A 23205-nucleotide genomic window follows, 5' to 3' on the forward strand; every position below is an offset into this window, starting at 1 on the left:
CCTGGAGGATGAAGGCCATTCTTGTTCTGCTCTCCTGTGACCCATCCTGGAGGAAACACAGAGACTTGTCTTTGGAGAAGGCTGTGGGCAAGCTCTCTGCACTTGGAGGTAAAGTTGCTATTAGGAACAGAGGTGGAAGAATAGTAACCGTTATGGCTGTAAAAAAGAAAGAAGGCTTTGAGAAAAATACCCACTCCCCTGTAAAAAGTGAAAAGAAATCAGTCCCATGAAGCCAAGTTACAAAGAAGATGGAGTCAAAGGAAGCCTGAAGTAGTTCTCAAGCCTTTGCAGAGAGCTCAGTGCAGTTCTAGGTATGCCAGGCATGAAGGTTTTCTGAGCGTGTAAGAGTGAGCAGTTCTCCCTGTATGGTCTTCTCACCTGAGCTCCATCCAGAATTGTCTTATATGCTTTCACAGAGAAAGCCTGTGTCTCCCAGAGCCTCTCCCAAGCATTTTTCTTGGTTCATTAGGTGATAATAGAAAGTGATTTTCCCCTGTCATCTTGAGCAATCAGAAGCATTAAGAATAAGAGCCTAAGCCTGAAAGCCTAAATGAGAGGGTTTGATGGGTATGTATATCTGCTTCCTTCATTAGAGCCAGAAGCAAGGATGGCTTCCAGAGCTTGCATTTCTTGAGAATAAATAGCAAGAAACAAGGATCATGGTCAGGTAGTGTCAAGAGAAGACAGGTTTGGGGCTTAGATTCCATTCCCGGATCTGCTGAACCCCAGAGAGGGCAGTTTCCTCCGCCGTTACTCGTATGGAGAGGCGGTTTCCTCCACCTTTACTGGTATGAAGCAATAGCTTGTCCCACAAGTGGGCCATCAGTGGACTTTTTGTAGAGGGGGTACCTATCAGCTGAGAGCTAAAGGGGGCAGAAAATAACACCTGTAGGATCTCAGGCAAATCACTTGGTGCACGAATGTGAACTCATCACCCATATTAGTCCGTATTTACTCATAGTGGGACCGAGTAGCTGCATAACCCCAGTGTGTGGGTACAGCGCTCATGTTCTGGATCTCAGCCTCTTTATGTTTCAGTTTCTTCACCAGTAAATGAAGCTAGAAGCAGCTTCCTCAAAAAGATGCTAGGAGGTGGTGGTCTTTCTCCTTCTCTGGGACTGCTCTGAGATTATCTGAGTGCTGAAGTGGTAGGGGCTATTATTGCTCACAAACTACCCTGCTAACTGTCAATGGCTGATTGTCACAACAGCAAATGCATTTCCCACTGGAAGCAAGTTCAACTTGCCACCACCTGCCTCTGTAGGAAAGCAAGTAATAAGAGGCACACCTTGGGACAAAGCTAAGAACTTTTTGTTGTTTTTGTTGTGGGAATGTATGACAGAAGTCATACAGAACTCTGTTCTGCCACCTTGTAAGGCTTGTGGGACATATTTTTTGTACCGTGTTTATGGGGATAATTTATTTTTATTTCCTTTCTAGGTAGGATTCTTCCTGCACAGTCGATCCTACTTAGCATCAGAAGGTAGGGAACTCCATCTTGTTGATGTGACAAATCTCTGTAACGACCATGCAACTTAATTTTGGGCCGTGTTGTCCTCTCGGGACAGTTTCACATGGACCTTGCGCCATGTCTGCCACAACTCGTAATGGAAAACAAATTTATACCGCGTCTCCTAAGTCTTGCTACATCACTGCATGGGAAAAAAGAAGGCTCTAACTGCCTTCTCAGGGTATAGCTGGTCACAACAGAAGTCTTGCCAAAGACAGCAAGCAGCATGGGAGCGTGCCTAGGAATCCAGAGGGACGTGCTGGGTGCCCGTGTCCCCCCGCTGCAGCCTGCCGGAGCCGGGGGGAGCCCCCGGGCCGCCTCACCGGGCTGGCGGTTGCTGCCGCGGCGCTGGCCCCGCCGTCCGTCGCTCACCCCCTCTCCCCGCCGCCGCCGGCGCGGCGCTTGCAAGCGCCTCTGCTGTTTAAATGGGCCAAGTTAGAGAAGCGGCGGCGGCGGCGGCGGAGGGAAATCTTGTTTGGTCAGAGTCTCTGAACTATACCGTGACTTCTGAGCACAGATCAATATATGTCTGTCCCGGCTCGGAGGGGAGCCCGGCCCCGTAGCCCAACAGAGCGAGGCGTTTAGGGTCTGGGGGCAGCGGCGTAGGCAGCGCGTGCCGTGCCGCGGCACGAGCTCGCGGGGATATAAATGTGTATGTCTGCGTGTCTCTGTGCGTGTATATATATATACATAGATATATGTAACGTAATACCGTGTTTTTTTAAAATTTTGTGCAGGAGTGGAAATTAAATGCCAACTCGCGGTGATCATAAAGCCTTCGGTGGGAGCGGGGCGAGTCTGCACTTTGCAGGTGAAGGTGGGCGGCCCCCGGGAAACTTCTCCGCCCGGGTGCCTGGAGCCCCGCGGGCAGAGCAGGGGGAGCCGGCACCAGCCGGGGGGCTTCGTCCTCCCTGCGCCCGGCGGGCGCCGGCGGCGGAGGGGAGGGGACCGCGGAGTGGCGGCGGGGGCGCAGCGTTTAATTTTAATTATTGCATATAAATAAATAAACCAGGTGTCAGTTTAAAGGAAGGAGGGGGGGAGGGTGAAAGGGGGCTGGGTGGGCGGCGGGGAACCCTCCAGCCTGGTGAGAAGGTGGGTCGATCTAGGGGAATCAATAAGCTTTTTTCTTTTTTTTTTTCCTTTTTTTTTTTTTTTTTTAAACCAAAATAATGTCTACGGCAGCAGAGACCTCTCCGAGATGTCAGGTATTAGTCCGGAGGGGCAGATCTGCGAGCCACACAGCAGCTCCCGGGTCTACGGTACATTAGCTTCTCCGTGGGAGAGGGATCCCAGACAGCTCTGCTGGGGAGCCAGCCCAGGAGATTTGTTAGCGGGCTGCTCCGGGGGATACCAGCCACCTCCGGCACCCGAGCGCCAAAGGTGCTTGTGTTGCTGCTGCTGCTGCTGCTGCTGCTGGCGCATTTCATCCAAACTCCAGCCAGAGCGGGGGCAAGTTGAACCGGAGACATTAGAGCCACTGTGCTTTGGAGAGACGAGGGCGCACGGGGAGCGCAGCAGCACCATGCCTGCTATCAAGAAGGAGCGACTTGACAGGGAAGAGATGGCCCTGGCAGCCTTTAACCAGCCCATGGAAACCTTACCTGACTATCTCGCCCCTCTGGCCGCCGCTGCCATTCCGGTGGTAACCCCGCACCCGCCGGCTTACGACCAGATCTTTGCCCACCGCGCGTACCTGGGCTTCCACGAGACCCACCACCCCCACCCCCACCACCCCCACCACCCCCACCACCTCCCCGAGGACCTGATGCTGGAGAGGTTTTCCTCCATCCCGGATTTCCAGCCCTTCTTTGACAACGGAGAGCCTTGCATCGAGGTGGAGTGCGGGGAGAACAAGGCGCTGCTCTACATCAATAAGTTGTGCCAGGGGAGCAAAGGACCCTCTATCCGGTACCGGGGAGAGTGGCTCACCCCCAACGAGTTCCAGTTTGTCAGCGGCAGGGAGACGGCCAAGGACTGGAAGCGCAGCATCAGGCACAAAGGTAAAGGCACTGCTCACCACTCGGCTTGTGCCGGGGTCCCCACGCTGCTCTGCTCTTCCTTAGCATCCTCCCTCTCGCCCCCATGCTTTGGGAGCAGGATCCAAGGGGGAGGCTTACTGCCTATTAGCATTCGCACGGGGGAGAGCTCAGGACCTGATCTCCTGTGGCCGTGCCCCCCTCCCCCGCGCACCCCCGGTCCCTCTCTACCGGATCCCCTCGCCGAGCGCCCCGGTACCAGGCTTTCCGGAGAACGGCGAAGTTTTCCGAGCGATTTGGGAACAGTTGCTTTGGGGTGGGGGGGGGTGTGTGGATGGGGGGGGGGGCTCCTGTCTTCTGGGGAGAAGTTTCATTTCGCGCGGGCAGAGGTTTGAACAAATTGCGGGGTGCGGGGTTAGCGCCCCGCGTGGGGGCCACCCCCCCCCTCCTCCGCGGCTCCCCTCCGCGGGGGGCGGCCGGCCGCGGTGCCGGCGGGCAGAGGCGCGGCGCCGCGGGGAGCGGCAGCGCGCAGCCCCGTCGCGCCGGGTGAGGACAGGCACCGGCGGGGTGGCGGGCGGGGCGGAGGGGGGGGGGGGTGTTCCTTCGCAGCTGGGTGGCGCGGGACCTCCGCGGCGCTGGCGGCTGCTGACGGGAGCCTGCCCTGCCTCCCTCCCCTCCCCTCCTGCCTGCGGTGCAGCCCGAGCCAGCGCCGCAGTCCCGGCACCGGGGCTGGCGCGGCGGAGCTGCTGGTGCGGGCGGCAGGTGGAGAGCGGGGACCCGGCTGGCCCTGCGGGCCGGAGGAGCAGGGGCCGGGGGCGGGGGGGGGGGGGGGGGCGCGGGAGAGGAGAGCCGATGCGACACGTAATTAGCTGAGAGCTGGAGGTGTCAGCCCGGGGGTCTGAGGAGCTATTAGGAGGTGACTGACACCTCGCCTTGTTTATTGATCGCCAGAGAAAAGGGGAATAACTTCGGGGGCCGCGCTAATTGTCATTACTCCACTCATCTCTTCTGTTTCTTTTATTACTGGGCTCCTGGCTGCCTTCAGGAAATCTCAATTCCTCTGGGGTGAGTCAGGAGGACCGAGGTGAAATGGACGGAGGAGCAGGGGGGAGGCGCCGAGTGGGCTGCCCCGCTCGCATGGCCGTCCCCCGGCGTGGGGCGGGCGGCGTGGGCAGCGCGGAGCCCCGCGGGGATGCGCGCAGGTTGCGCGGGCTGGCCGCTGCGCCCGGGTGCGCCTTCTGCCTTGGCTCTCTCCGGGCTGCGGGAGCGTTGGTACCGAGGTTAGGCAGGGGCGAACGAGGGTCGCGCCGGTGCTCCTTTCCACGGTTATCTGCAGGGGAGGAAGTTCGATGGAGGGGCAGGCGGGGGTGGGTGGGTGCTGGTAGACAGGCAGGCAAGAGGAGGGGTGTTTGTGTGGAAGGAGACGCGTGCTTTCCCCCCCCCCCCTTCCCTAAATACTTTCCTTTTATAAAGGTGCTGATTCTTTTTCTTCTTCTCCTTCTTCTTTTTCTTCTCCTCTGCATCCAGGGAAAAGTTTGAAGACTCTTATGTCCAAAGGAATCTTACAGGTACATCCTCCAATCTGTGATTGCCCTGGGTGTCGAATTTCGTCTCCAGTGGTAAGATTATTGTTAAACTATGTGCTTTAGTTAAGACATCTCCCCTCTCCTCCGCCTCCTTCCCTTAAAAAAGTCCCTTTGCTTCTGTGATCATGAAACCGTGATCTCTGAGGGCTAGGAACTGTCAGTCATTGAGTCTTTGCCAGAGCGCTGCTTGCACTGCGAGCGTACCTGCGGTCCAGTTAAAGGCTAGCAGAAGAGGAGTTTGCAAACAGAGCAGGTGGGAAGAGCAGTGTCTGACCTAAAGGATGCAACACACAGTGTGATTGTGTGGTATTCAGGGGGAGCTGTCTATATGCAAATGGCAAATCATTCAGCAGCCTCTTCCCTGTTCTCACCCCTTCATTTTTGTGTGTTGTGCAGAGGTGTAAAATGGCTAAATAAAGCAGAAGGGAATTATAATTGCACCCACGTGTTAGAGTCAGAACAGCCACAGTTTACAAACCGTTAGTGAATTTTTTCAGGTAAACTGAAGGAGGAACAAGCTCATCTTAAACGCTTACAACTTTTACAACATTCACATCGTAGATCACAGTTACAGCTTTTGTAGATCTTTTCTTCCCAACTTTTTGAGTTCCTTTGGTTTTCTGCTGTCTGCCTTTATCCTGAGACTTTCAAAATCTCTATGAGACATCAACATTTTCATGAAAAAGGTGTTGATGCTATAAATAAAAAGCCACTGAAATCATAGTAAACTAAGGCATTAAACCCAGTTCATCGTGTGTAAAAATAACCATAAAATACAATAACATCTGAACGGGATGGCAAAGCTGTTGGTTTGTGGAACTAAAGCAGGTCTTGGTCTGAAAAAACCCACCATGACTTAAAACATTGTCAGCAGCACTGCGGAAACAGACGCAGCTGGAAATTTACCTACTTTGATCCACTGAACTCAACCATTGTTTTCTTTTATTGTTTCTTTAAGATCAAATGGACAATCTCTTCTCACATGCAGTATCTTTATGATTCTGCACGACAAGCAGAATTGCGAATTTAAATTATTTTTGCATAGTATATATATATACATGTGTGCTTATGTATACAAATACATTCACATGGGAAGGGGCTTAGAGCAATAATCAACAGTTACATAAATTAATGTGAAGATACCATCTCAGTGATGCGAGTCTCTTGCGTCTGTTTTGTGTAGCAGCGGTCCATACCAAAGCAATAACTGCCCATCGAGCTTATGAGTACCAGTTATATTGCTGCATTGCTGTGGTATTTTAAACCCAGCAAACCAGATAGACTGAAACTTGGCTTTTCCGACAGACTCGTGTAGTTCCTCTGCGTTAACGGGGCAAAGTGTGATACGGTGTAATAAGCTTTCTCCAGTTTTGAGTTTTGCATATGCTTTAGTTACCAGTCATGAGGATCAGAGGTCAACAAGCAGCGATCTGCAGACCAAAGTGATACGCCACAGTTGCTGGTGGTGTTAAGGAGTGTCTGGCCACATGACATTGTCTACGGGTCACTTTCTGGGTACCAAGTTTCATTAGGTGGTAGCCAAAATGGCACATTGGACTTTTAGCAGCAACATTTTTAATAGTTGCACAGGGATGCTATGGATTTACAGATGGGAAGGCAGCTCTGCATGAAACAAATGTCTTTTAAAACAGAACTGAATTTGAGAAGTTCAGATGGAGGAAAAGAGAGTTTGGTATAGTTTTGGGAAAGGAGAAATAAATCCTTCTGGATGTGCCTCCTACCACTTCCCCAGCTGTATAAATTAGTTAGAGGGTGTTTTGATGTCAGAATTTGCACGGCAAGGACAAACCCCAATGAGAGCTTTTATCATAACTCTGTTTCTTGGTGCTTACTGCATTTTCTGTGTTGTACTTGGAACATATACCTGACCAAACGACAGTTTCACATTTTGAACCTGGAATCTTTTGGTAGTGCCTTGTCATAGCTACATGCACTACACATTTGAAACAGTTACACAAGAAGGAGGATTAAAAATTGGGCACGGTTTATCTTTCCCCGTTTAGTGATCATTAATTTAAGCACCACTGAGATCAAAGGGCTGTCTCTTCTCAGTGTAGAAATGCTTTGTATTTTATAGTGTAGGTATGTCTTAAACTTGCAATGCCTGGGCCGTTGTGCTCCTGTGTTATCACAAGGGGAGTATTGGAGACGGGGAGCTGATTCTGTCAGCAGCTGCTTCTGCTGATGCGAAATCAGTCCTTGGACAGCGGGAACAGGCCAGAAAAACTCAAGCGTTGCCTTTGTAACGGGGCAAGCCTGTAGGCATCTGCATCTTCCCCCATCTGCTAACGGCAGGTGGCAAGGAAGCGCTCCAAGGACCTGGCCCAGCTCTTCCTTCGGGAAAGGTTACATCCAATTTATCCAGCCCTGCCACCCTTGTCCAATCAGGCTGGTAATGTCAGCGGCTTTAATCAACAGCAGCGATTGTTCTGAGGCCCAGTCTGGGTCTCTTGTGGGGTTGGGGAGAAGGAGGGGTTGATGTAGAAAGGAAATTGCATCCTGCCACAGAGCCGGCTTGGAGAACGTCTGAGGCAGCAGAGCTGAGGCTCGCACGACCCCCCGCCCCGTGCCTGACTCGTTACCGGCTGGGCCGGGTCCCCGCAATAAAACCGAGCCCGGCGGGCGGGACGCCCCCCACTCCCAGCCCCCGTCCCTCCTCGGCGAGCACCGAAAGAGCCGGGCAGCGGCCCCCGGCCCGCCGGGGCTGGCGCCGCGCCGCTCCTGCCCGCTCCCCCCGGCCGCGGTGCCGGCAGTGCCGGGGGCGCCCCCGCGGCGCCCGGGGAAAGCGGCGCCCGGCCCCCGCCGAGCCCGGCTCCGCCGCCCCCCGCCGCCCCGTCGCAGCTCGTTTGCTGCAGCTGCAGACAGCGGCCGGCGCCGGGGCCAGCTCCGCCACCGACCGCCGGTTTCCTGCGAGGCGGAGGGGGAGCAGCCGCGTCGCGCCGGCCGCCCTGGCGCCTCCTCCCCCGGGCCGCGGCCGCCCCCGCGCCGGCATCCATCAATCAGCGGCGGGGCCGCCGGGGAGCGGGAAGGGGGGGGGGGGAGCCGCTGCCGGCCGGGGGGAAGGCAGGGGGATGCGGGAGGGCCCCTCTGGGCCGTAGGGTCGCGCCGAGCTGCGGGGGGGGGGGATGCAGGGAGGACCCCCGGGAATGGAGGAGCGCAGCAGGCTCCCTCCGGGGCTGGGGAAGGCGTCCCCTGTGCCGCTTTGGGGGCTGGAAGGGCAGAGTCATCCCTCCCAGGCCGGGTGTGCAGCCAGCATAGCACAGGCTTTGGCGGGGAAGCGGTGCCTGCATGGCACAGAGCTGTCTGCTTTTCTCCCCTGCTCTGCAGGGATCGGAAACGGGGCGCTGTATGTTCACCCCACCCGTGTTCTTCTGGAGAGTGAGTGTGCGTCCGATTTTCCTATCCCCTTTTCTTAATACCCTAGCCTTTGCACCCGAGGTTTTTCCGATCTGGAAGGGAGAAATGACACAGGTCTCGGTCCCTTCAAGGTTTTGGAGGCACAGGATGCCAAGTGTTCACAAAGTAAGTTGTCAAGATGTGAACAGGGGTCTTCCCCCATATTTGTACTTGTCAGTTCTGGGCAGACACAGTTCATCTTGTTTGGAGCCCTGGATGGATTCCAGTGTATTCTGATGAAACCCATTCACTACAGCGTTCTCTCTGTCCCCATCAAACTTCCCTCTGTGCTCCAAATACCACTCAGGCATTCTCTCCATCTCCACTTTCAAACTCACAGCCGCGGCTGGTCTTGAAAGTGTGCTCACTGGCAGTGGTCTTTGTAGCCAGAGGGAGGGGGAAACCTAATGATCTCGAGAACAGTACTAAAATCTTTATTGCTAAACCAAAATATCTTAGATTTGCAAAGTCCAGCATTGCATATCCAGTATAACAGAGGAGAGGCATTCCTTACAATAGATATACTTTTGATTGTTTCCCTTATCAGCCAGGGTATGACCCTTACTGTGTTTTTCACACTAGCCGTGCTGCCTCTGGAAGTGCGTTAGGACGGGACATTGGCTGCTCCTCATCCTCTTTTCCCATCTTTTCTTGGACAGGGTGTCTGTTTGAAAGGTAGCCCATGTTGGAGTTTGAGGTTTGGGTCGCAGCTAAAGAAGGAAAGGCAAGCTTTTAAAAAGCTATCATGATATGGCTGTATTCAAACAAAACAAAAGGCATGATAGAATTATTATTTTTTTTTTACTCCATCTCCTTTGTTGCATGTCAAGACACATGGTAATTGTGCATAACTTGGTCAATGACAATGGTAATTCATTTGCTTACTGGGGCTGTATTTTGCTCTTGATTTGATTTATATGTGATTGTTTTTATTTGCTGCTTTTTGCTTTTCGTTGTCGTCATTGTTGTTGTTTTCTTTTGATGCCTCTGAGGTTAAGGCATCAGTCCAAGACTTTGTCAAGGATGGAAAAAGTAACTATCTGCTTACTTAAAAAACTGAATGCCAGTAATCGGCAAAGTCCCTTTTATTTAGCGTAAGATTTCTGAGCATTCTCCTGTCTCCCTGTTTCAGAGGTGCAGGGGTGGAAGGCAGCTCAGCATCTCCCCCAAAGTGTGGCTTTGTGTGACTTGTGCTGTTGGGTTCTGGTTGCAGCTGCATTCACCGCCCTTCCCCAGGGATGCGCTCCTGGCCACCGGCCTGCTCCGCAGTTTGCCTGGAAAGCCAGGAACAGGGGGAATCAGGAGATCCCTGGGCTACTGAGGAGATCCCTGTGCTGTGGGATCCAAATTCAGCAGCTGGCCCAAAAAGGAGAGTCCCCCCCACTGGACATGAGTCTTTCAAGAGAACTTTCCTATGAGAAGAGGACTTTGCCTGCTGGAAAATTTAGTTGGCTGCCTGTAGAGGCAGGATTAACTCTGAAATTTTACTTTTTAACTGACTAGATTAGATTTAGGTTCCTTTCTGAGCTGCTGTGGACTTAAGGATTGGAGCTGGAGAATCTTGGGGTTTATGTGAAGGGGACTGTTTTCATAACTTTGCCTTCGTGTCTCTGGGGGCTGCCTTATGAATGTGGAAAAAGCCCCTCAGTAAAGCAGACTTATAAACCTTTTTATCCCCCCAAGGTATTTGGCACAGTCTGTTGATTTTTATTTGTGGTTTCATGCTGATTTGGATTGTTGCTTTTAATCCAGCACATTTTAGTTTAGGTTAGCATTTGCTGAAGTTTTTTGAGTTGGTTGGGGTTTTTTGTTTGTTTTGGGGGTTTTTTTGTTTTGTTTTTTAATGGACTTCACTGAGGTGATTTTTAGATTTTAGTGTGTTGCACTGCAAATTTGTAAGTTAAACTTGAATGCTTAACAGAAGTTTATTTAAAATCTGTTATGCATCACTTTCATAGGGGAATGGGGTTAAGGAATGCTGTGCTCGTACATGGGGTGAGAGACTCACAGATCCCATCCAGTACTGGGGAGAGGTGCTGAGTTTGAGTCCACAGCCTCAGCTTGCAAGGCTTTCTGATCTGAAGGCAGTGGGAACACGTGTGTCTGCTTCTCACAGAAAAGTCCCTACAATCAACTGCTCTTGGGTCATACAGCACCTCACAGAGGAAAACTGTCAGCACGAAATGGGAATCAGCGTGGATGTGAGTGGTGCTCCTAAACGTATTTTGCAATGGAAGTTATTCCTAATGGTCCTCAAACTCAGCTCATGAACAGGACACACTCTAATTGCCTGATGTTGTCCACTGTCAGAGATTTGGACGATGGGTGTTGCACCAATAAAATGATTAGCTATTATTTTATGCAGAGGCAGAACAAACCCGGATCAATGGCACTAAGAGTGCCAGCACAATACTGAAGGATTTAATTTTGTGGATTATTAAATACCCTCTGGAAAGGAAAATATTAATTGGATTGCAGTCTTGTGAGTGAACAGCAGAGATGTATAAGCAGCTATGGCTTAGGAAAATAATTTTATCTTACAGTGAGGTTTAAGGAGTTCCAAGTGGGGGAGGTTTGTTATAGCGCAAGAGCTGTGGTGAAGACTTCTGCTGTTCCAGTGAGCAATGATGAGAAACCTCATGCAAAAGGTCTTGCATGATGGAAGGACAGAGGAAGATCCATCTGTGAGTTCAGTTTAGTGTTTGTGAGGTGCTTGCGAATAACGGGCCAAGCTAACCCTCCGTGAAAGAGGGTGGAAGAATATTTATACTGAGGTTGGCAGGTATGAGGGATTCTGCTTGGTGTGAACAAATTTCCTCCTGCTGGGATTCCATAAAGGCTGCAGGGGAGGTTCGCTTGTCCCGCAGACTTTTGCGTGGTGTTGATTCCCTGGGAGAGCTAAGACGCATTTCTGGCTTTATGTTCTCTGGTGGGCTCAGTTGTAGGAAGAGGCAGTTTCCTCGGCCCCTTTGGGAGCAGGTTTTACACACTAACTCAGCAGATGCAGGGTGGGCTTTGAAGCTAGCGCTGCTTGCCTGCTGAATTGCACTGTACTCCATCAGGTCTGGAAAATCTACTGGTCTGAGGAAAAGAAAGTTATGCATGGGAAGAAAGATAGGTAGATAGATAGATAGATAGATAAATAAATATATAGAAGTAGGGAAAGCAACATCATCTTGTTAGCGGTGTGTCAAGGGCAGTGTAAAGGTGACATAGGATAAGTAATTTTGCTGTCAAAATTATTTAGAGATGTCATTAAACTGCTTAGGGCTGTCTCGACTGCTTCAGGGCACAGACACCTGGTTTTAATTTGCAGTGGTCTATGTCCAAACTTGCTGGCCGTATTCAAAGGGATCAGTGCTAATTTGGAGCCTAGTGGCAAATGCCTTTAGTGAACATGGGATCTAAATGGCAGAGGTGACTAAAGGATCAGAATTAAGTCCCTCATAAACTTTGTTCATTTTTCTTTTCCTGAGGTTTAAAACTATCAACCAGTTCAAGTTTGCAGAGATGATGAACTTTTCAGATTGCTTGTTCTGGTTCAGTGATGGGACAGGGAGAACAGAGAAGCAGTTTCCTATTTGCTGTAGACTTTGGAAAAGAGATCCACTCTGTTTTTAATGAAGTAATCCTTGGTCAGAATTTTATTTGTGTCAAATCACTTTGTTTTGTCTGGTTTTTTCCCTTGTTCTATCTTTTGGGTTTGTGTTTTGGGGTTTTGTTCTTTTTTTCCCTTCTGCATTGTCTTACTCTGTTTCTCTTAGGCACAGTCTATTTCCTTTATCTGGAAAGCGCCTTGCTACACAGCAGGCATCCATGCCCTCTTCTCTCCCTTCGTCCTTCTCCATACTGGAATGCATCATCTGCACTTATTCAACAGGTGAAGAATCGCCACCCTCACCACTTCAGGGCTTTTTTCTGTTAGGAGATGCTCACCTTCCTCACTTCTGGTAGATGTCAGCAAAAAACTCATTATAGGGCTCTGTGTCCCAAAGTTGCGTTTTCCAGTTGAGGGCAATGAAAGACATCTCCTGAAGAGTTATTTATTGTTGCAGGAATCATGCACGGTTTTGTAAATGAAACAGAACATCTTTAGCACCTCTGCTTTATTCTTGTACTGCTCTTGCATGAAGGTAAATCTGTATGTACCACCTCCGCTGTTGGAGCAATGCATTTCTTTTCATTTATTTTTGGCTCTGTTATTTTAACAAAACCAGCGAGGACAGAGAAAAATTATACATTCCCCTGGGTCATAAATATAATCTGATACGGGATTTTCTTGTAATGTGTCTGAGGACGAGCAGGGATGGATGGAGGGAATTCCCAAGCATGGAAGGAAAGGTTCTTGCTCATTTATTTTATCTCTACTCGGTGTGGAACTTTTAGCACTTACTGATTTCACTTTATTTTGCGCGTGCATTCAAAGTTGCAGAATCTGGGAATACCAGCACACGAGCAGAGCTCAGCTCTTTGAAAGTGATGTCGGGGCAGTGCCGTGGAGCAAGAGGCCTTGTTGTGCCTTGGTGCAAATTGAAGGCAGTTATCTGTGAGCAAGTTCTGCACTGATGCCCACTCATATAAAAAAACCCAAACCTTGATGTGGCCTTTTGTTTATCACATTGTAAAATGGAAAGAAAAAAAAACCAAGACTTGATAGTAAGGTTTAATCGACATTTCTAAGAGTAACAGCATCTTCTGCCTTAAGATGTAAGGTGATGCGCAGTACCTGTTACTTCTTACATCGTGCTAATCAATTAGGAAGGTAGAACTTTTTCGGTTTCTGGAGAATTAAGAAACAGGCAAATTTTGGTGATAGAAAGGACACTCGACAGCCTTTTGGTCTAGAAAATACATCTAAAATATTTCTGATCATGACACTGCAACAAAGTTGTGTGTTTGCTTATAGTTCGTTCCCACTTTAGTGCTGGGAGGTATGATTGTTGCAGATAATTTAAAAAGCAGCTCTGGGATTTTAAACAGCTTCAGTTAACTTGGGCCTCTTAATCACCGCAGCTTCTTCGTATAAAACTTTTCTCTTTTTTGAAAGCAAGCAGACCACTTTACCAGACTGGTTCGCTGTCCATGAGTGTCTTACCCCTAGGAGCTTGTATTTATCACCGAGTCTCTGGAGCCTCGCTAATTCAGAGTTACGAGTAGATTCCACTCCAATGGTAGCTGCTGTTCTGCCTATCTCTACCCATCAAATTGCAAAAACTCCCTTGTAACCCCATCCTTTCTTTTTATCTGGAGATGAATGTGATAGGTGGTACTCAGCTCTGTTGAAGCGGCTTTTGCTGTGTTGCTAGGGTAACGGGAGATAGCCCCTGAAGACAGGAAAGGGCAAGCATTCCTTTCTGCCACAGTCTGGAGCATCAGTGATTGAATGAGATTAGATAGAATTAGATAATCCTGAAATTCACAGTGATTTGGTGCCAGACCTTTATTAAATAAGTAAAAGTACCAGCCCTTATAGTAAAAATGAATTCTTTTAGATCAATAACTTTTCCCACCATTCGTCACAGCTGCGATTCTTGAGATCGCTCTTTCTGTGACATGGGGTGAACCACACAAACACACCTTTTTCTATTTTTTTTTTTCCCCCCAGAGGGGACTATGATATCAATTCCTCTTTTATTTCCCCCTTGTGATTCACCCACTTAACCGTAAAGTACACTTACAAAGGAAGGCACTACAAGATTCTTCAGTGACGGTTCAATGAACTAGAGTTTACAATAGTAGTGTTACTTAAAAAATATACACTATTAGTCTTAAGTATTATAGTGGTTTAGGGTCAGTTAAAAAAAAAGGAAAAGAAGTAGTATATTGTGAATGGCTGGGTAGTTTTTTGCTCCTTATGTGTTCAGTGCTTAGAACTGTTGGGACCTCATCCATGCCTGGCATGTTCTTGCTTAGCTGCAATAGAATTGATAACATCATATTCTGATCTAAAGTAAATGTGGGTTAAAATAAGCATGGCAGTGAGAATGCAGGATTGGACTTTGATCACAGTCTGTCTAGATGTACATCAGTTTAACTCTGTTGACTTCTTTTTCATCTTTAGACTGGCATGGCTTGCATCAAAATTTAGTGTGCATCAGAGGACACCTAGCAGACCATAGAAAATTTGGTGTCTTCTGGCCCTCAAGCAGTTTTGTTTCTTATCAAGCTAAATTGTCTCTTTCAGAGCAGAGGGCTGATTTATTTATTTTTTTGGTGGTGGTGCTGTCCTTCAGCTGCAGCTCCAAACTCCACTGCTGAGGTTTTTGCAGGCATAATGGACAGTATGTGGTCTCAAAGTAGTCAAGAAACAGCCCATCCAGAATGAGAAGGGCGGCCTGTGTGCTCCTTACAAGGATGCTTTTAATTCTGAATAAAAATATAATGCCTTTGGTCTGGGTTTTTTAATCCCCAAATTAACAATGTGATTCCTTAAAACATTTTTAGCTTGAAATTCACGAGCTGGTAATTCAGGGTTGGAAGCCTGTGGAGCTGCACTTGTTTGCATCAGCAATGTGGATCTGTTTTTTTGAAGTCTCACCTTGCTGTGATGGATTTCTCAGAAATAAGTTCAGTAAAAGTAATTCTGTGAGGCTGGTAAGCATTTCTCTCCCCTGGTGTGTGCAGAGGGCAAAAATCATCCTTGCTTTGGGAGGATTTAGTTCTTCCATTGATGTCTCTGCTATTGTCTTTAAACCAGTATAGAATCTAAAAAAAGTATGTTTAAAGGATATTTGAAATTATATGCTCTACAAGTTACTGTGCTTTTCCTTTAGCAATGTGGTGTTGAATAACTTACATCTTGAGAATAATTTTGTTGTCGTGGTGGGACTCTTAATACCCTGGACTGCTTATCACACCAAGCTCTAGAAACAAGAGCGAAAATTTATTTTTTCCCCCATATCTTAGGGAAATACTTACATGCAGCAAAGTAGGAGAGGGAAGAACAGAGGAGTCTGAAAAACGTTTGTGTGTGAGTACTATACCTTAAGACCAAACTCTACCTGGATCTGTACCATGTGTAGTTCCACCCTCACTAACAGGGTAACAGGACACGTTGATGGTGGAGTATTTTTGCTTGGTATGTAAGGTTACAGGCAGCCTGAATTCTCACCCCCACCTTTATCCAGGATTCAAGTGCACTGAAAAGAGGAGTTGAGTGATGAAGTGTGAAATCCCACCAGGAAGCAAAGCCAGGACTACTCCAAAATACAGAAAAAGCTGGGATTCAGATCTTTACCCCACAACAGAAGCAAGACAATTCCACCTTGTGATCAAGTTTCTCATCTGTCCTGCTGTTCACTGGCTCTGGCTGCTTTGGGAAACAAGGCTCTGAGTATACCCAGAGCAAGTAAAGCAGAGGAGCTGTTGCTGTATCACATCCAGCGTAGTTACTGGAAGAGTAGGAACTACTTCCTTTCCATGATTCAGCTTCCCCATGTGCAGGCTGGGGAGAGGACCTCTGGTATTGCATATGGAAATTGAGATATTTACATTTATGGGTTAAAAGGGCAAGAGACCACTGTTAGCGTCAAAACTGAGTTCTTGCACTATAATAAGCAATAGGACTTCCCCAGACTAGTTCCTGTTTATGGTGGCTTGTCTTTGTACTTTTCTTTTTAAGGAAAGCATCCAATCTTGACTAAATGTCCTGGTCCTGTCCTGCATTGATCCTAGTGAATTGTTTCAGTGGGTAACTACTTTCACTTTTTAGGAAACTATGATGATATTGCTAATTTGAATTTGTTTAGTGTCACATTCCTGCTACTTGGTCTCCTTACAGCTTTGTACTGTCACTCTTTGCAACTCCCATTAGCAGCTATAGCCATCGTTCAGAAACCTTTTCACCTTCTCCTTAGTGAGTTACGTAGAGCGAGGTCCTTCAGTCTCTCCACATAATGAGGCAATCCCAACAAAACCCCAACGCTATATATATCAGCATCCATTTTGAACTGCTGGCATTGTGTTCAAGTACTGTCAAGCATATATATATACACCCGCTATAATCGTCCTGCTCTGATAACTACGCTGGCATTTATGTCCACATTATTGATATGGATAGGGCATTGCCCATGATAAACCTCTGCACCTGATTCCCACCCTGACCCTTGCACCCTTTTTAGAGTCACTTTTTCCTGGGATAATATTCCCTGCTTTTAAAACGCTAACTTCACCCACTAGCCCACACTATTTTGTGTCTGTGACCCTCGGATTTCGTTACTTGCCTTTAACTCGCACATTGCCTGTGTTAACCATCAGCGATGACTCTTTGTTTTCTTCCAGGTCATCAATAAAAATATTAGGGAGAATTTGTTACATGCTTATATTCTGAGGTCTTTTAATCACCTTGTAATCCATTTAATTTGTGCCGTGTTGACTTGTAAGGCTCTAATTTCTCTTTCAAAAAGTTGAGTGGTTGTAAGATCAAATAACTTGCAGAAATCTAAGCACATTACACTAGCACTATTGTCTCAGCAAAAAAGATATATTACTTTAACTCTTTTTCATTAACAAGCTTTAATTTGCATAAATTATATCACTGTCCTTTAATTTATTATTACTTGTCTGGTTTCCTCTATTTCATTATTTCTCCTGGGGGTTATAAAATTACTTGGATTATCCTGCTTATGCTTTTTAGAATACAGGCACAGTGCTATGTTTTCCCATTTACCTTGTATTTCCTCATTGTTCTGAGGCTCATTAAAAATCTAAGTAACATGTCTAAAGAACGTCTCTGGCTAACTATTCGAAAACTCTGAGAGCAAGTTATCTAAGCCTGCTGATTTAAAACTATATAACTTCAGAAGTTTCTCTTTGGAAATCTCCTAATTCACTACTGGAATCAAAAGTATTTCTTTTTCATACCATGTTAGAGCTGGCTTTTTCTCCCAGTGCAGAAACAAAATATTTATCGAACATTCTTTTTTTTTTTTTTTTTTTTTTAGCATTTCTGACAGTTCCACCATTCCCATCTAGTAATGAACCGAAACCTTTATTACCTCCTGTCCTTAATAAGCCAGTGTTTACAAACCAGTTTGGAGTTCTCCAATGAATGAAGGCATTATTAAAATTACACGTGCAATTATTTAAGATTAAGATCTTTATAATGGGTGGAGGAGAGAGGCCTTCACCACTACAAAGGCCCTTTACCGCATATTATGTTGATGAAATGTCCAACTGTCTTAAAGTCTGTTACTCCTTAGTATTTGCTTTATGTCTCCAGTGGGATTTCTGCCTTTTTACCTCCTGTTGTTCAGTGTTGGTTTAATCGGAAACCTGGCGTGTGGATCAGCTGGTGGAGCATTAGGCCTCTGTGAAGGGAACGATGCTTTCTCTTCATCTTCTCAATGTGGTATGTGCTGCTTGCCAGACCGAGTGTTTACAGCTTGCGGGTTCGGGTAATGAATAGATGCGTTGGGCTTCGAAAAAAACGACCTCTGTGGCTTTCTCAGGAAAGCCAAGCCTTTTTCCCCCACCTAGATGCTCCTCTAGCTTCTACTCCTTGTCTGGCTGCTTTTGTTTTCTCCTGATCTTTCGGTCAAGTCTTCCTGTTGGGCCGCCAAATTACGAAGCAAGGTGGTATTTGAATTACTTGAAGAAGTGATCACAGTGTGTTCTGTCAAAGCTTGCAACTCCTTAAACAATCAAATCTACCTACCTTTGATGTTTGCTTTAAACAAGCTTGGAAAGGTGTCAGTGCAGGGTTAGACGTGCAAGAGAAGAGGTGGAGATGTGATACATCTAGAACCCTCGACGTCACTGTTTACTACTGTAACCATTAGGAAATACCCCGTCGTCCACCTCCCTCTTCACAAGACTTGTATTCATCTATCTGAACAGAGAAACGTCCCCAACATTGGCTTGCACTAAGATGCTGTGCTGTTAGCCTTGGCTGGCATGAAACATCTTGATATCCTACGAGCTGTGAAACTTGACATATGCTAAGGCACTAACAGGAAAGGAATCTTTCCTCAAAGCTTCCCTGGAATGTTCTGACAGTATTTAATCTGTCGGGGTCTACTGTGTCATTCAGACTGATCCCAGTAGGCCAATGAGTTAGAATCAATAATATCCTTGATCAGCAAATAATTCTACCTTGATCAGAGAATCCTGGTAATTAGAGCTGAAAAAGATGCATGACATCACTCACTGTGCTCCACAGAGTACTCTGAAACATGCTGGCATTTATGTGTGTGTTTCTTGGGGCTTTTTTGGCTGCTCTTGTAATATAATGTTAGCTAGGCTGTGCTTTTGAAGGAGGGCTGCGTTATTATTGCCAGAAAGTGACTGTTGTTAGGTGCTGCATTATTTTCCCTCAATATGAAACCCCCTGTTTTAAAAACGGAAGAGATGAGGGACAAGTGGAGCAGGGGGAGAGGAAATGACTCCTTGTAATCATCCAGGAAGAGAGCCGGAAATGGAGTTCTGCCCCAGCGTCGCATTCCCTGAGGCTCCATTCCCTTGTAGTAGACGCCCTGTTTATCCTCAGACCTCTCTTGTGTCAGCCCCAAAGCTACCTCCTCTGCTTCCCCGAGCAGAAGGCATTACTCCTGGGGAGCAGAAGGGATGCTCAGTCTCCATGGCTCACTCAATCTTTACCTGCCAGCTAAGATTGACCAAGAAGAGAGGTCCTGCTGTGGCAGCACTTTGGTGTGATTTGACAGACTGGTCAAAAGGACCTGGATCGACATCAACCCACCACAACATACAGGCTACTAGAGACCTACTCGGCAGTTACCCTGACAGTGTCATCGGACTGGGTTTGGCTGTAGATACTGAGGTAGATGTAAGTGGCTTCCCCTTTTCTTCTTTCACTGATGCCCTCGTATCTCCTGGAGTTTGGAATTTGCATAATCAGAACAACTTGTTTATTTGGAATGAAAACGCATCCATGGGATTTAGCTGAGCAGCACTCGGCGCAGAGCTCAATGGGAAGGAGAAGGTGGCGAAGGAAGACTCTTTTATATAGCTCTTTCATGGTAGTTGAGAGCATTGCTGTTCTGTGGCATAAATTAGAGCAGCTTAGGGCTGGCTGAAGGCTTAAATGGTTTCTGAGTGAACGTGTGGGAAGCGGGCTGGATTGTGCTGTGCTGGGGTGATGGCTGCCCCGGAAGAGTTAGTCATCAAAATGCAAAGCACACACGTGTGCCGTGTTACGTACCAGTCATGTCAGGTGTGGAGACAAGGATCTGTAGATGTCATACGCAGAAAGCCAGTGATAATTGCTCATTACGGATCTTTGAAAATGAGGAAATAAAGCTAGCTTTTAATTTTTTTTTGTGGCTATGTGAACCCATCAAACATGAATATGGCTGCCTGCCTACAAACAGATTAATTTTTTATTGCTTTTGCCACCTCTGTGATGCTATAAGGCCCAGCTATACTATATATAGCACAATAAATCTGGTTTATATCAATGTGAACTTTGATATATTTTATTAATATCACACTCATGATTTGAATATTTAAATATGCATGGCACATACAAAACTGTTATTTAGCTTATGCTTATTTTATTTAATTATTTTAGATTTATAGAACACCTGTCATTGGCTCGTAAGTGCCATGCAATTAATCAAAAATACAGTCAGAAATTCAAAACTGCCTTTCCGGCCCATCTAGATTATCCCTCTCTCTTCAACTCATCACTCCCTCCTTTTCCTAACCAGATCTTTTCCAGCGCCATAAACCCGTTTAATCTAATTCCAGGATAAAACATGGGGAGGACAGGGAGCTGAGCCTTACGATAATGTGCATGCAGGTACATGAACTGCAAGTTCACGTCATAGGAGGAGAGCTTTGAGAATCCTTAACGTGGATCGTGGTCTTGCTGTCATAGGCGCTATACAAACAGCATCACTGAATTACGCAGCCCCTGTCCTGGAGTTTTTGCAAACCAGGTTTATGCCTTGACACAAAAGGGAGTGCCACGCATACCATCTGAGGGATGAGGTGCTCTGGGCAGCTCGTTCTCTCTCTCTCAGCCATTTTTTTGGCACTGATTCTAGAGATTTCAGCAGGATTTGGCTTCACACGCAGATGTGGTTGCCAGGGCCACAGGATTAGACCCTTTGTGGGGTGGTGATTTGTGAGTGTCACAAGCTGCCACTAAAAAAGTCACTGGTGGATTGAGGAAGGAGCTGTGGCTAGTGAAGGTCTTTGATCTAGCACCAAGAGCAAAGGACCTCAGTTGCATGGAGGAGGGGACCCAGTCCTAATTGGCTCTGTGACCTTGGGCAAACAAATGGCTTATCCACCCTGTGCGCTAGTCATTCCAGATGGAAAATTGGGTGAGGAAAAAACCTCCAGAGCCTCAGTTGAAACCATATGATGCCTCTAAGTGAAGCCTTCCTGGGTTAACAGAGCGCAGACAATTGTACCAAAGTTTGTCTGGGAAGAAGGAGGAGGGGAAAAGGTGAGGGGTCAGGCAGCCTAGGCAAAACATCTAGACCTGGAGGAAACAGAGTGGAGGTAAAGCAACTCACCTTTGCTTACAGCGTTCCCCCTTTTTGTGAGCTGCTGTAGTGGCACTTCTTTCAGGGAGCCCTAAAGAGACCTTTCCTCCTTCTTGCCGTGTACTAAAAGCCGTAAAGGGGAGGGTGTGGGAGTTAATGCTGCATTAACTCCCACTGGGATACCCACAAGGTTTGGAAGGGAACGTGCATTGGCGTGTCTTGGCTTTCCCCAGTTTCAGCCTTACTGTCAGCAAAGAACTGTAAAGAAACAGTCTGAGGATCTGCTGGGGACTTTCAAGGCAGGGATAGCTTGATACAGCGTGTGTGTTGGCTCCTGGTTTCTCCTGCCCTCTCTGCCCAACTTGTTCCCCCTGCCCGCCAGACCATGATTATCAGTAGAATTATAGAAACAACATTATATTGGTTATTATTTTTGGCAATTATTTTTTGGCACATCTGGCCCACATATCCCATAGGAATTTGCAGTCCTTTTGAAAGTTTTGCATATGCAAAAAGTCAAGCTCTTGTAGGTGGAAGCCAAAAGGCCCACTGAGAGCATTTACCCAGCTTGGGTGAAGCACTCTTGACCAAAGCAGCCTGAAATGTATTAGAGATAATTCTCTTTCCCTTGTTACTGCTGAATTACCTCTTAATAGGCTGCAGAGAGCTGCTGCCGCTGAGTGCAACGTGAGCTCCCTTCTAGTTGACTAAAGGTCAAGTGTAGCCCCTCCCTGTGCATGGCTGTTCTGAGTAATTAGTTTAAAAAATACCTATGTATCTCTTTGTGGTACCAGAAATGCTGACTAAAATCCAGAAGGAAATAGCAATAGAATGGTTTGGGTTGGAAGGGACCTCAAAGCCCATCCAGTTCCAACCCCCTTCCATGGGCAGGGACACCCTCCACTAGCCCAGGTTGCCCAAAGCCCCATCCAACCTGGCCTTGAACATTTCCAGGGATGGGGCATCCACAGCTTCTCTAGGCATCCTGGTCCAGTGCCTCACCCTGACAGGGAAGAATTTCTTCCTAATATCTCATCTAAATCTCCCCTCCTGCAGCTTCAGGCCATTCCCCCTTGTCCTGTCACTCCCTGCCCTTGTCGCCAGTCCCTCTTCAGCTTTCCTGGAGCCCCTTCAGGGACTGGAAGGTGCTCTAAGGTCTTCCCAGAGCCTTCTCTGCTCCAGGCTGAACAAGCCCAACTCTCTCAGCCTGTCTCCATAGCAGAGGTGCTCCAGCCCTCTGATCATCTTATGGCCTCCTCTGGACTTGCTCCGACAGGTCCATGTCCTTCTTGTACTGGGGACCTCAGAGCTGGACGCAGTACTCCAGGTGAGGTCTCACAAGAGCAGAATAGAGGGGAAGAATCCTCTCCATCAACCTACTGGTCACGCTTCTTTTGATGCAGCCCAGGATACAGTTAGCTTTCTGAGCTGCAAGTGCACATTGCCGGGTCATGTTGAGCTTCTCATCCACCACCACTCTCAAGTCCTTCTCCTCAGGGCTGCTTTCAATCTATCCAGCCTCTATTTGTGCAGGACCCATGTGCAGGACCTTGCACTTGGCCTTGTTGAACTTCATGTGGTTAGCACAGGCCCACCTCTCAAGCCTGTCCAGGTCCCTCTGGATGGCATCGCTTCCCTCCAGCGTGTCAACCACACCACACAGCTTGGTGTTGTTGGCAAACTTGCTGAGGGTGCACTCAATCCCATTGTCCATGTTGCCAACAAAGATGTTAAACAGTGCTGGTCCAATGCCGACCCCTGAGGAAGGCCACTCATCACTGTTCTCCACTTGGACATTGAGCCGTTGACCGCAGCTCTTTGAGTGCGATCATCCAGCCAATTCCTTATCCACCGCGTGGTCCATCTGTCAAATCCACGTCTCTCCAATTTAGAGACAAGGATGTTGTGCGGGACAGTGTCAAATGCTTTGCACAAGTCCAGGTAGATGACATCAGTTGCTCTTCCCTTATCCACCAACACTGTAACCCCAGTTGCAAACGTGCTTCAGAAGAAATTGTTTCACTGTATGAAATATCCACTGTTGCATTTGCAATAAAATTAGCAAGGAAGGAAAATGCCAGGGAAATAGGATGTTAAGTAGCTGTCAAATCTTTTTACAAGTGTTGTCTTTATTTAAACGGCAGAGATCTTGGGGTCAGGTTCGTTCCTTTGTTCTGTTCATACAACACCTAGCACCATGGAGTTATGTTTGGGGACTCCTAGCTTTGCAGCCAAAAAATACATAACGAAGATCTAGAGAGGAG

At 47.6% G+C, this 23205-nt stretch overlaps 1 protein-coding gene across 9 annotated transcripts in view; it reads left to right on the forward strand.

Annotated features, from left to right (window-relative positions):
• The first annotated feature begins 1438 nt into the window (after window positions 1-1438).
• SAMD11 (sterile alpha motif domain containing 11) overlaps window positions 1439-23205 on the forward strand; it is a 127234-nt gene continuing 105467 nt past the window's right edge. The window contains exons 1-4 of one of the 9 annotated variants that reach the window (XM_054849615.1): window positions 2120-2162; window positions 2248-2321; window positions 2696-3510; window positions 5014-5105. In XM_054849615.1, coding sequence (XP_054705590.1) covers window positions 2709-3510; window positions 5014-5105 — 894 coding nt within the window. In that variant the 5' untranslated portion in view covers window positions 2120-2162; window positions 2248-2321; window positions 2696-2708. Of the gene's footprint in view, window positions 2328-2564; window positions 3511-4441; window positions 4552-4696; window positions 4767-5013; window positions 5106-23205 lie in introns of those variants that run through there. The other 8 variants (XM_054849614.1, XM_054849616.1, XM_054849613.1 and 5 more) reach the window with 8 other exon arrangements.

The sequence above is a fragment of the Grus americana genome, chromosome 21 (genome assembly GCF_028858705.1).
Source record: "Grus americana isolate bGruAme1 chromosome 21, bGruAme1.mat, whole genome shotgun sequence".
NCBI classification, from domain to species: Eukaryota; Metazoa; Chordata; class Aves; order Gruiformes; family Gruidae; genus Grus; species Grus americana.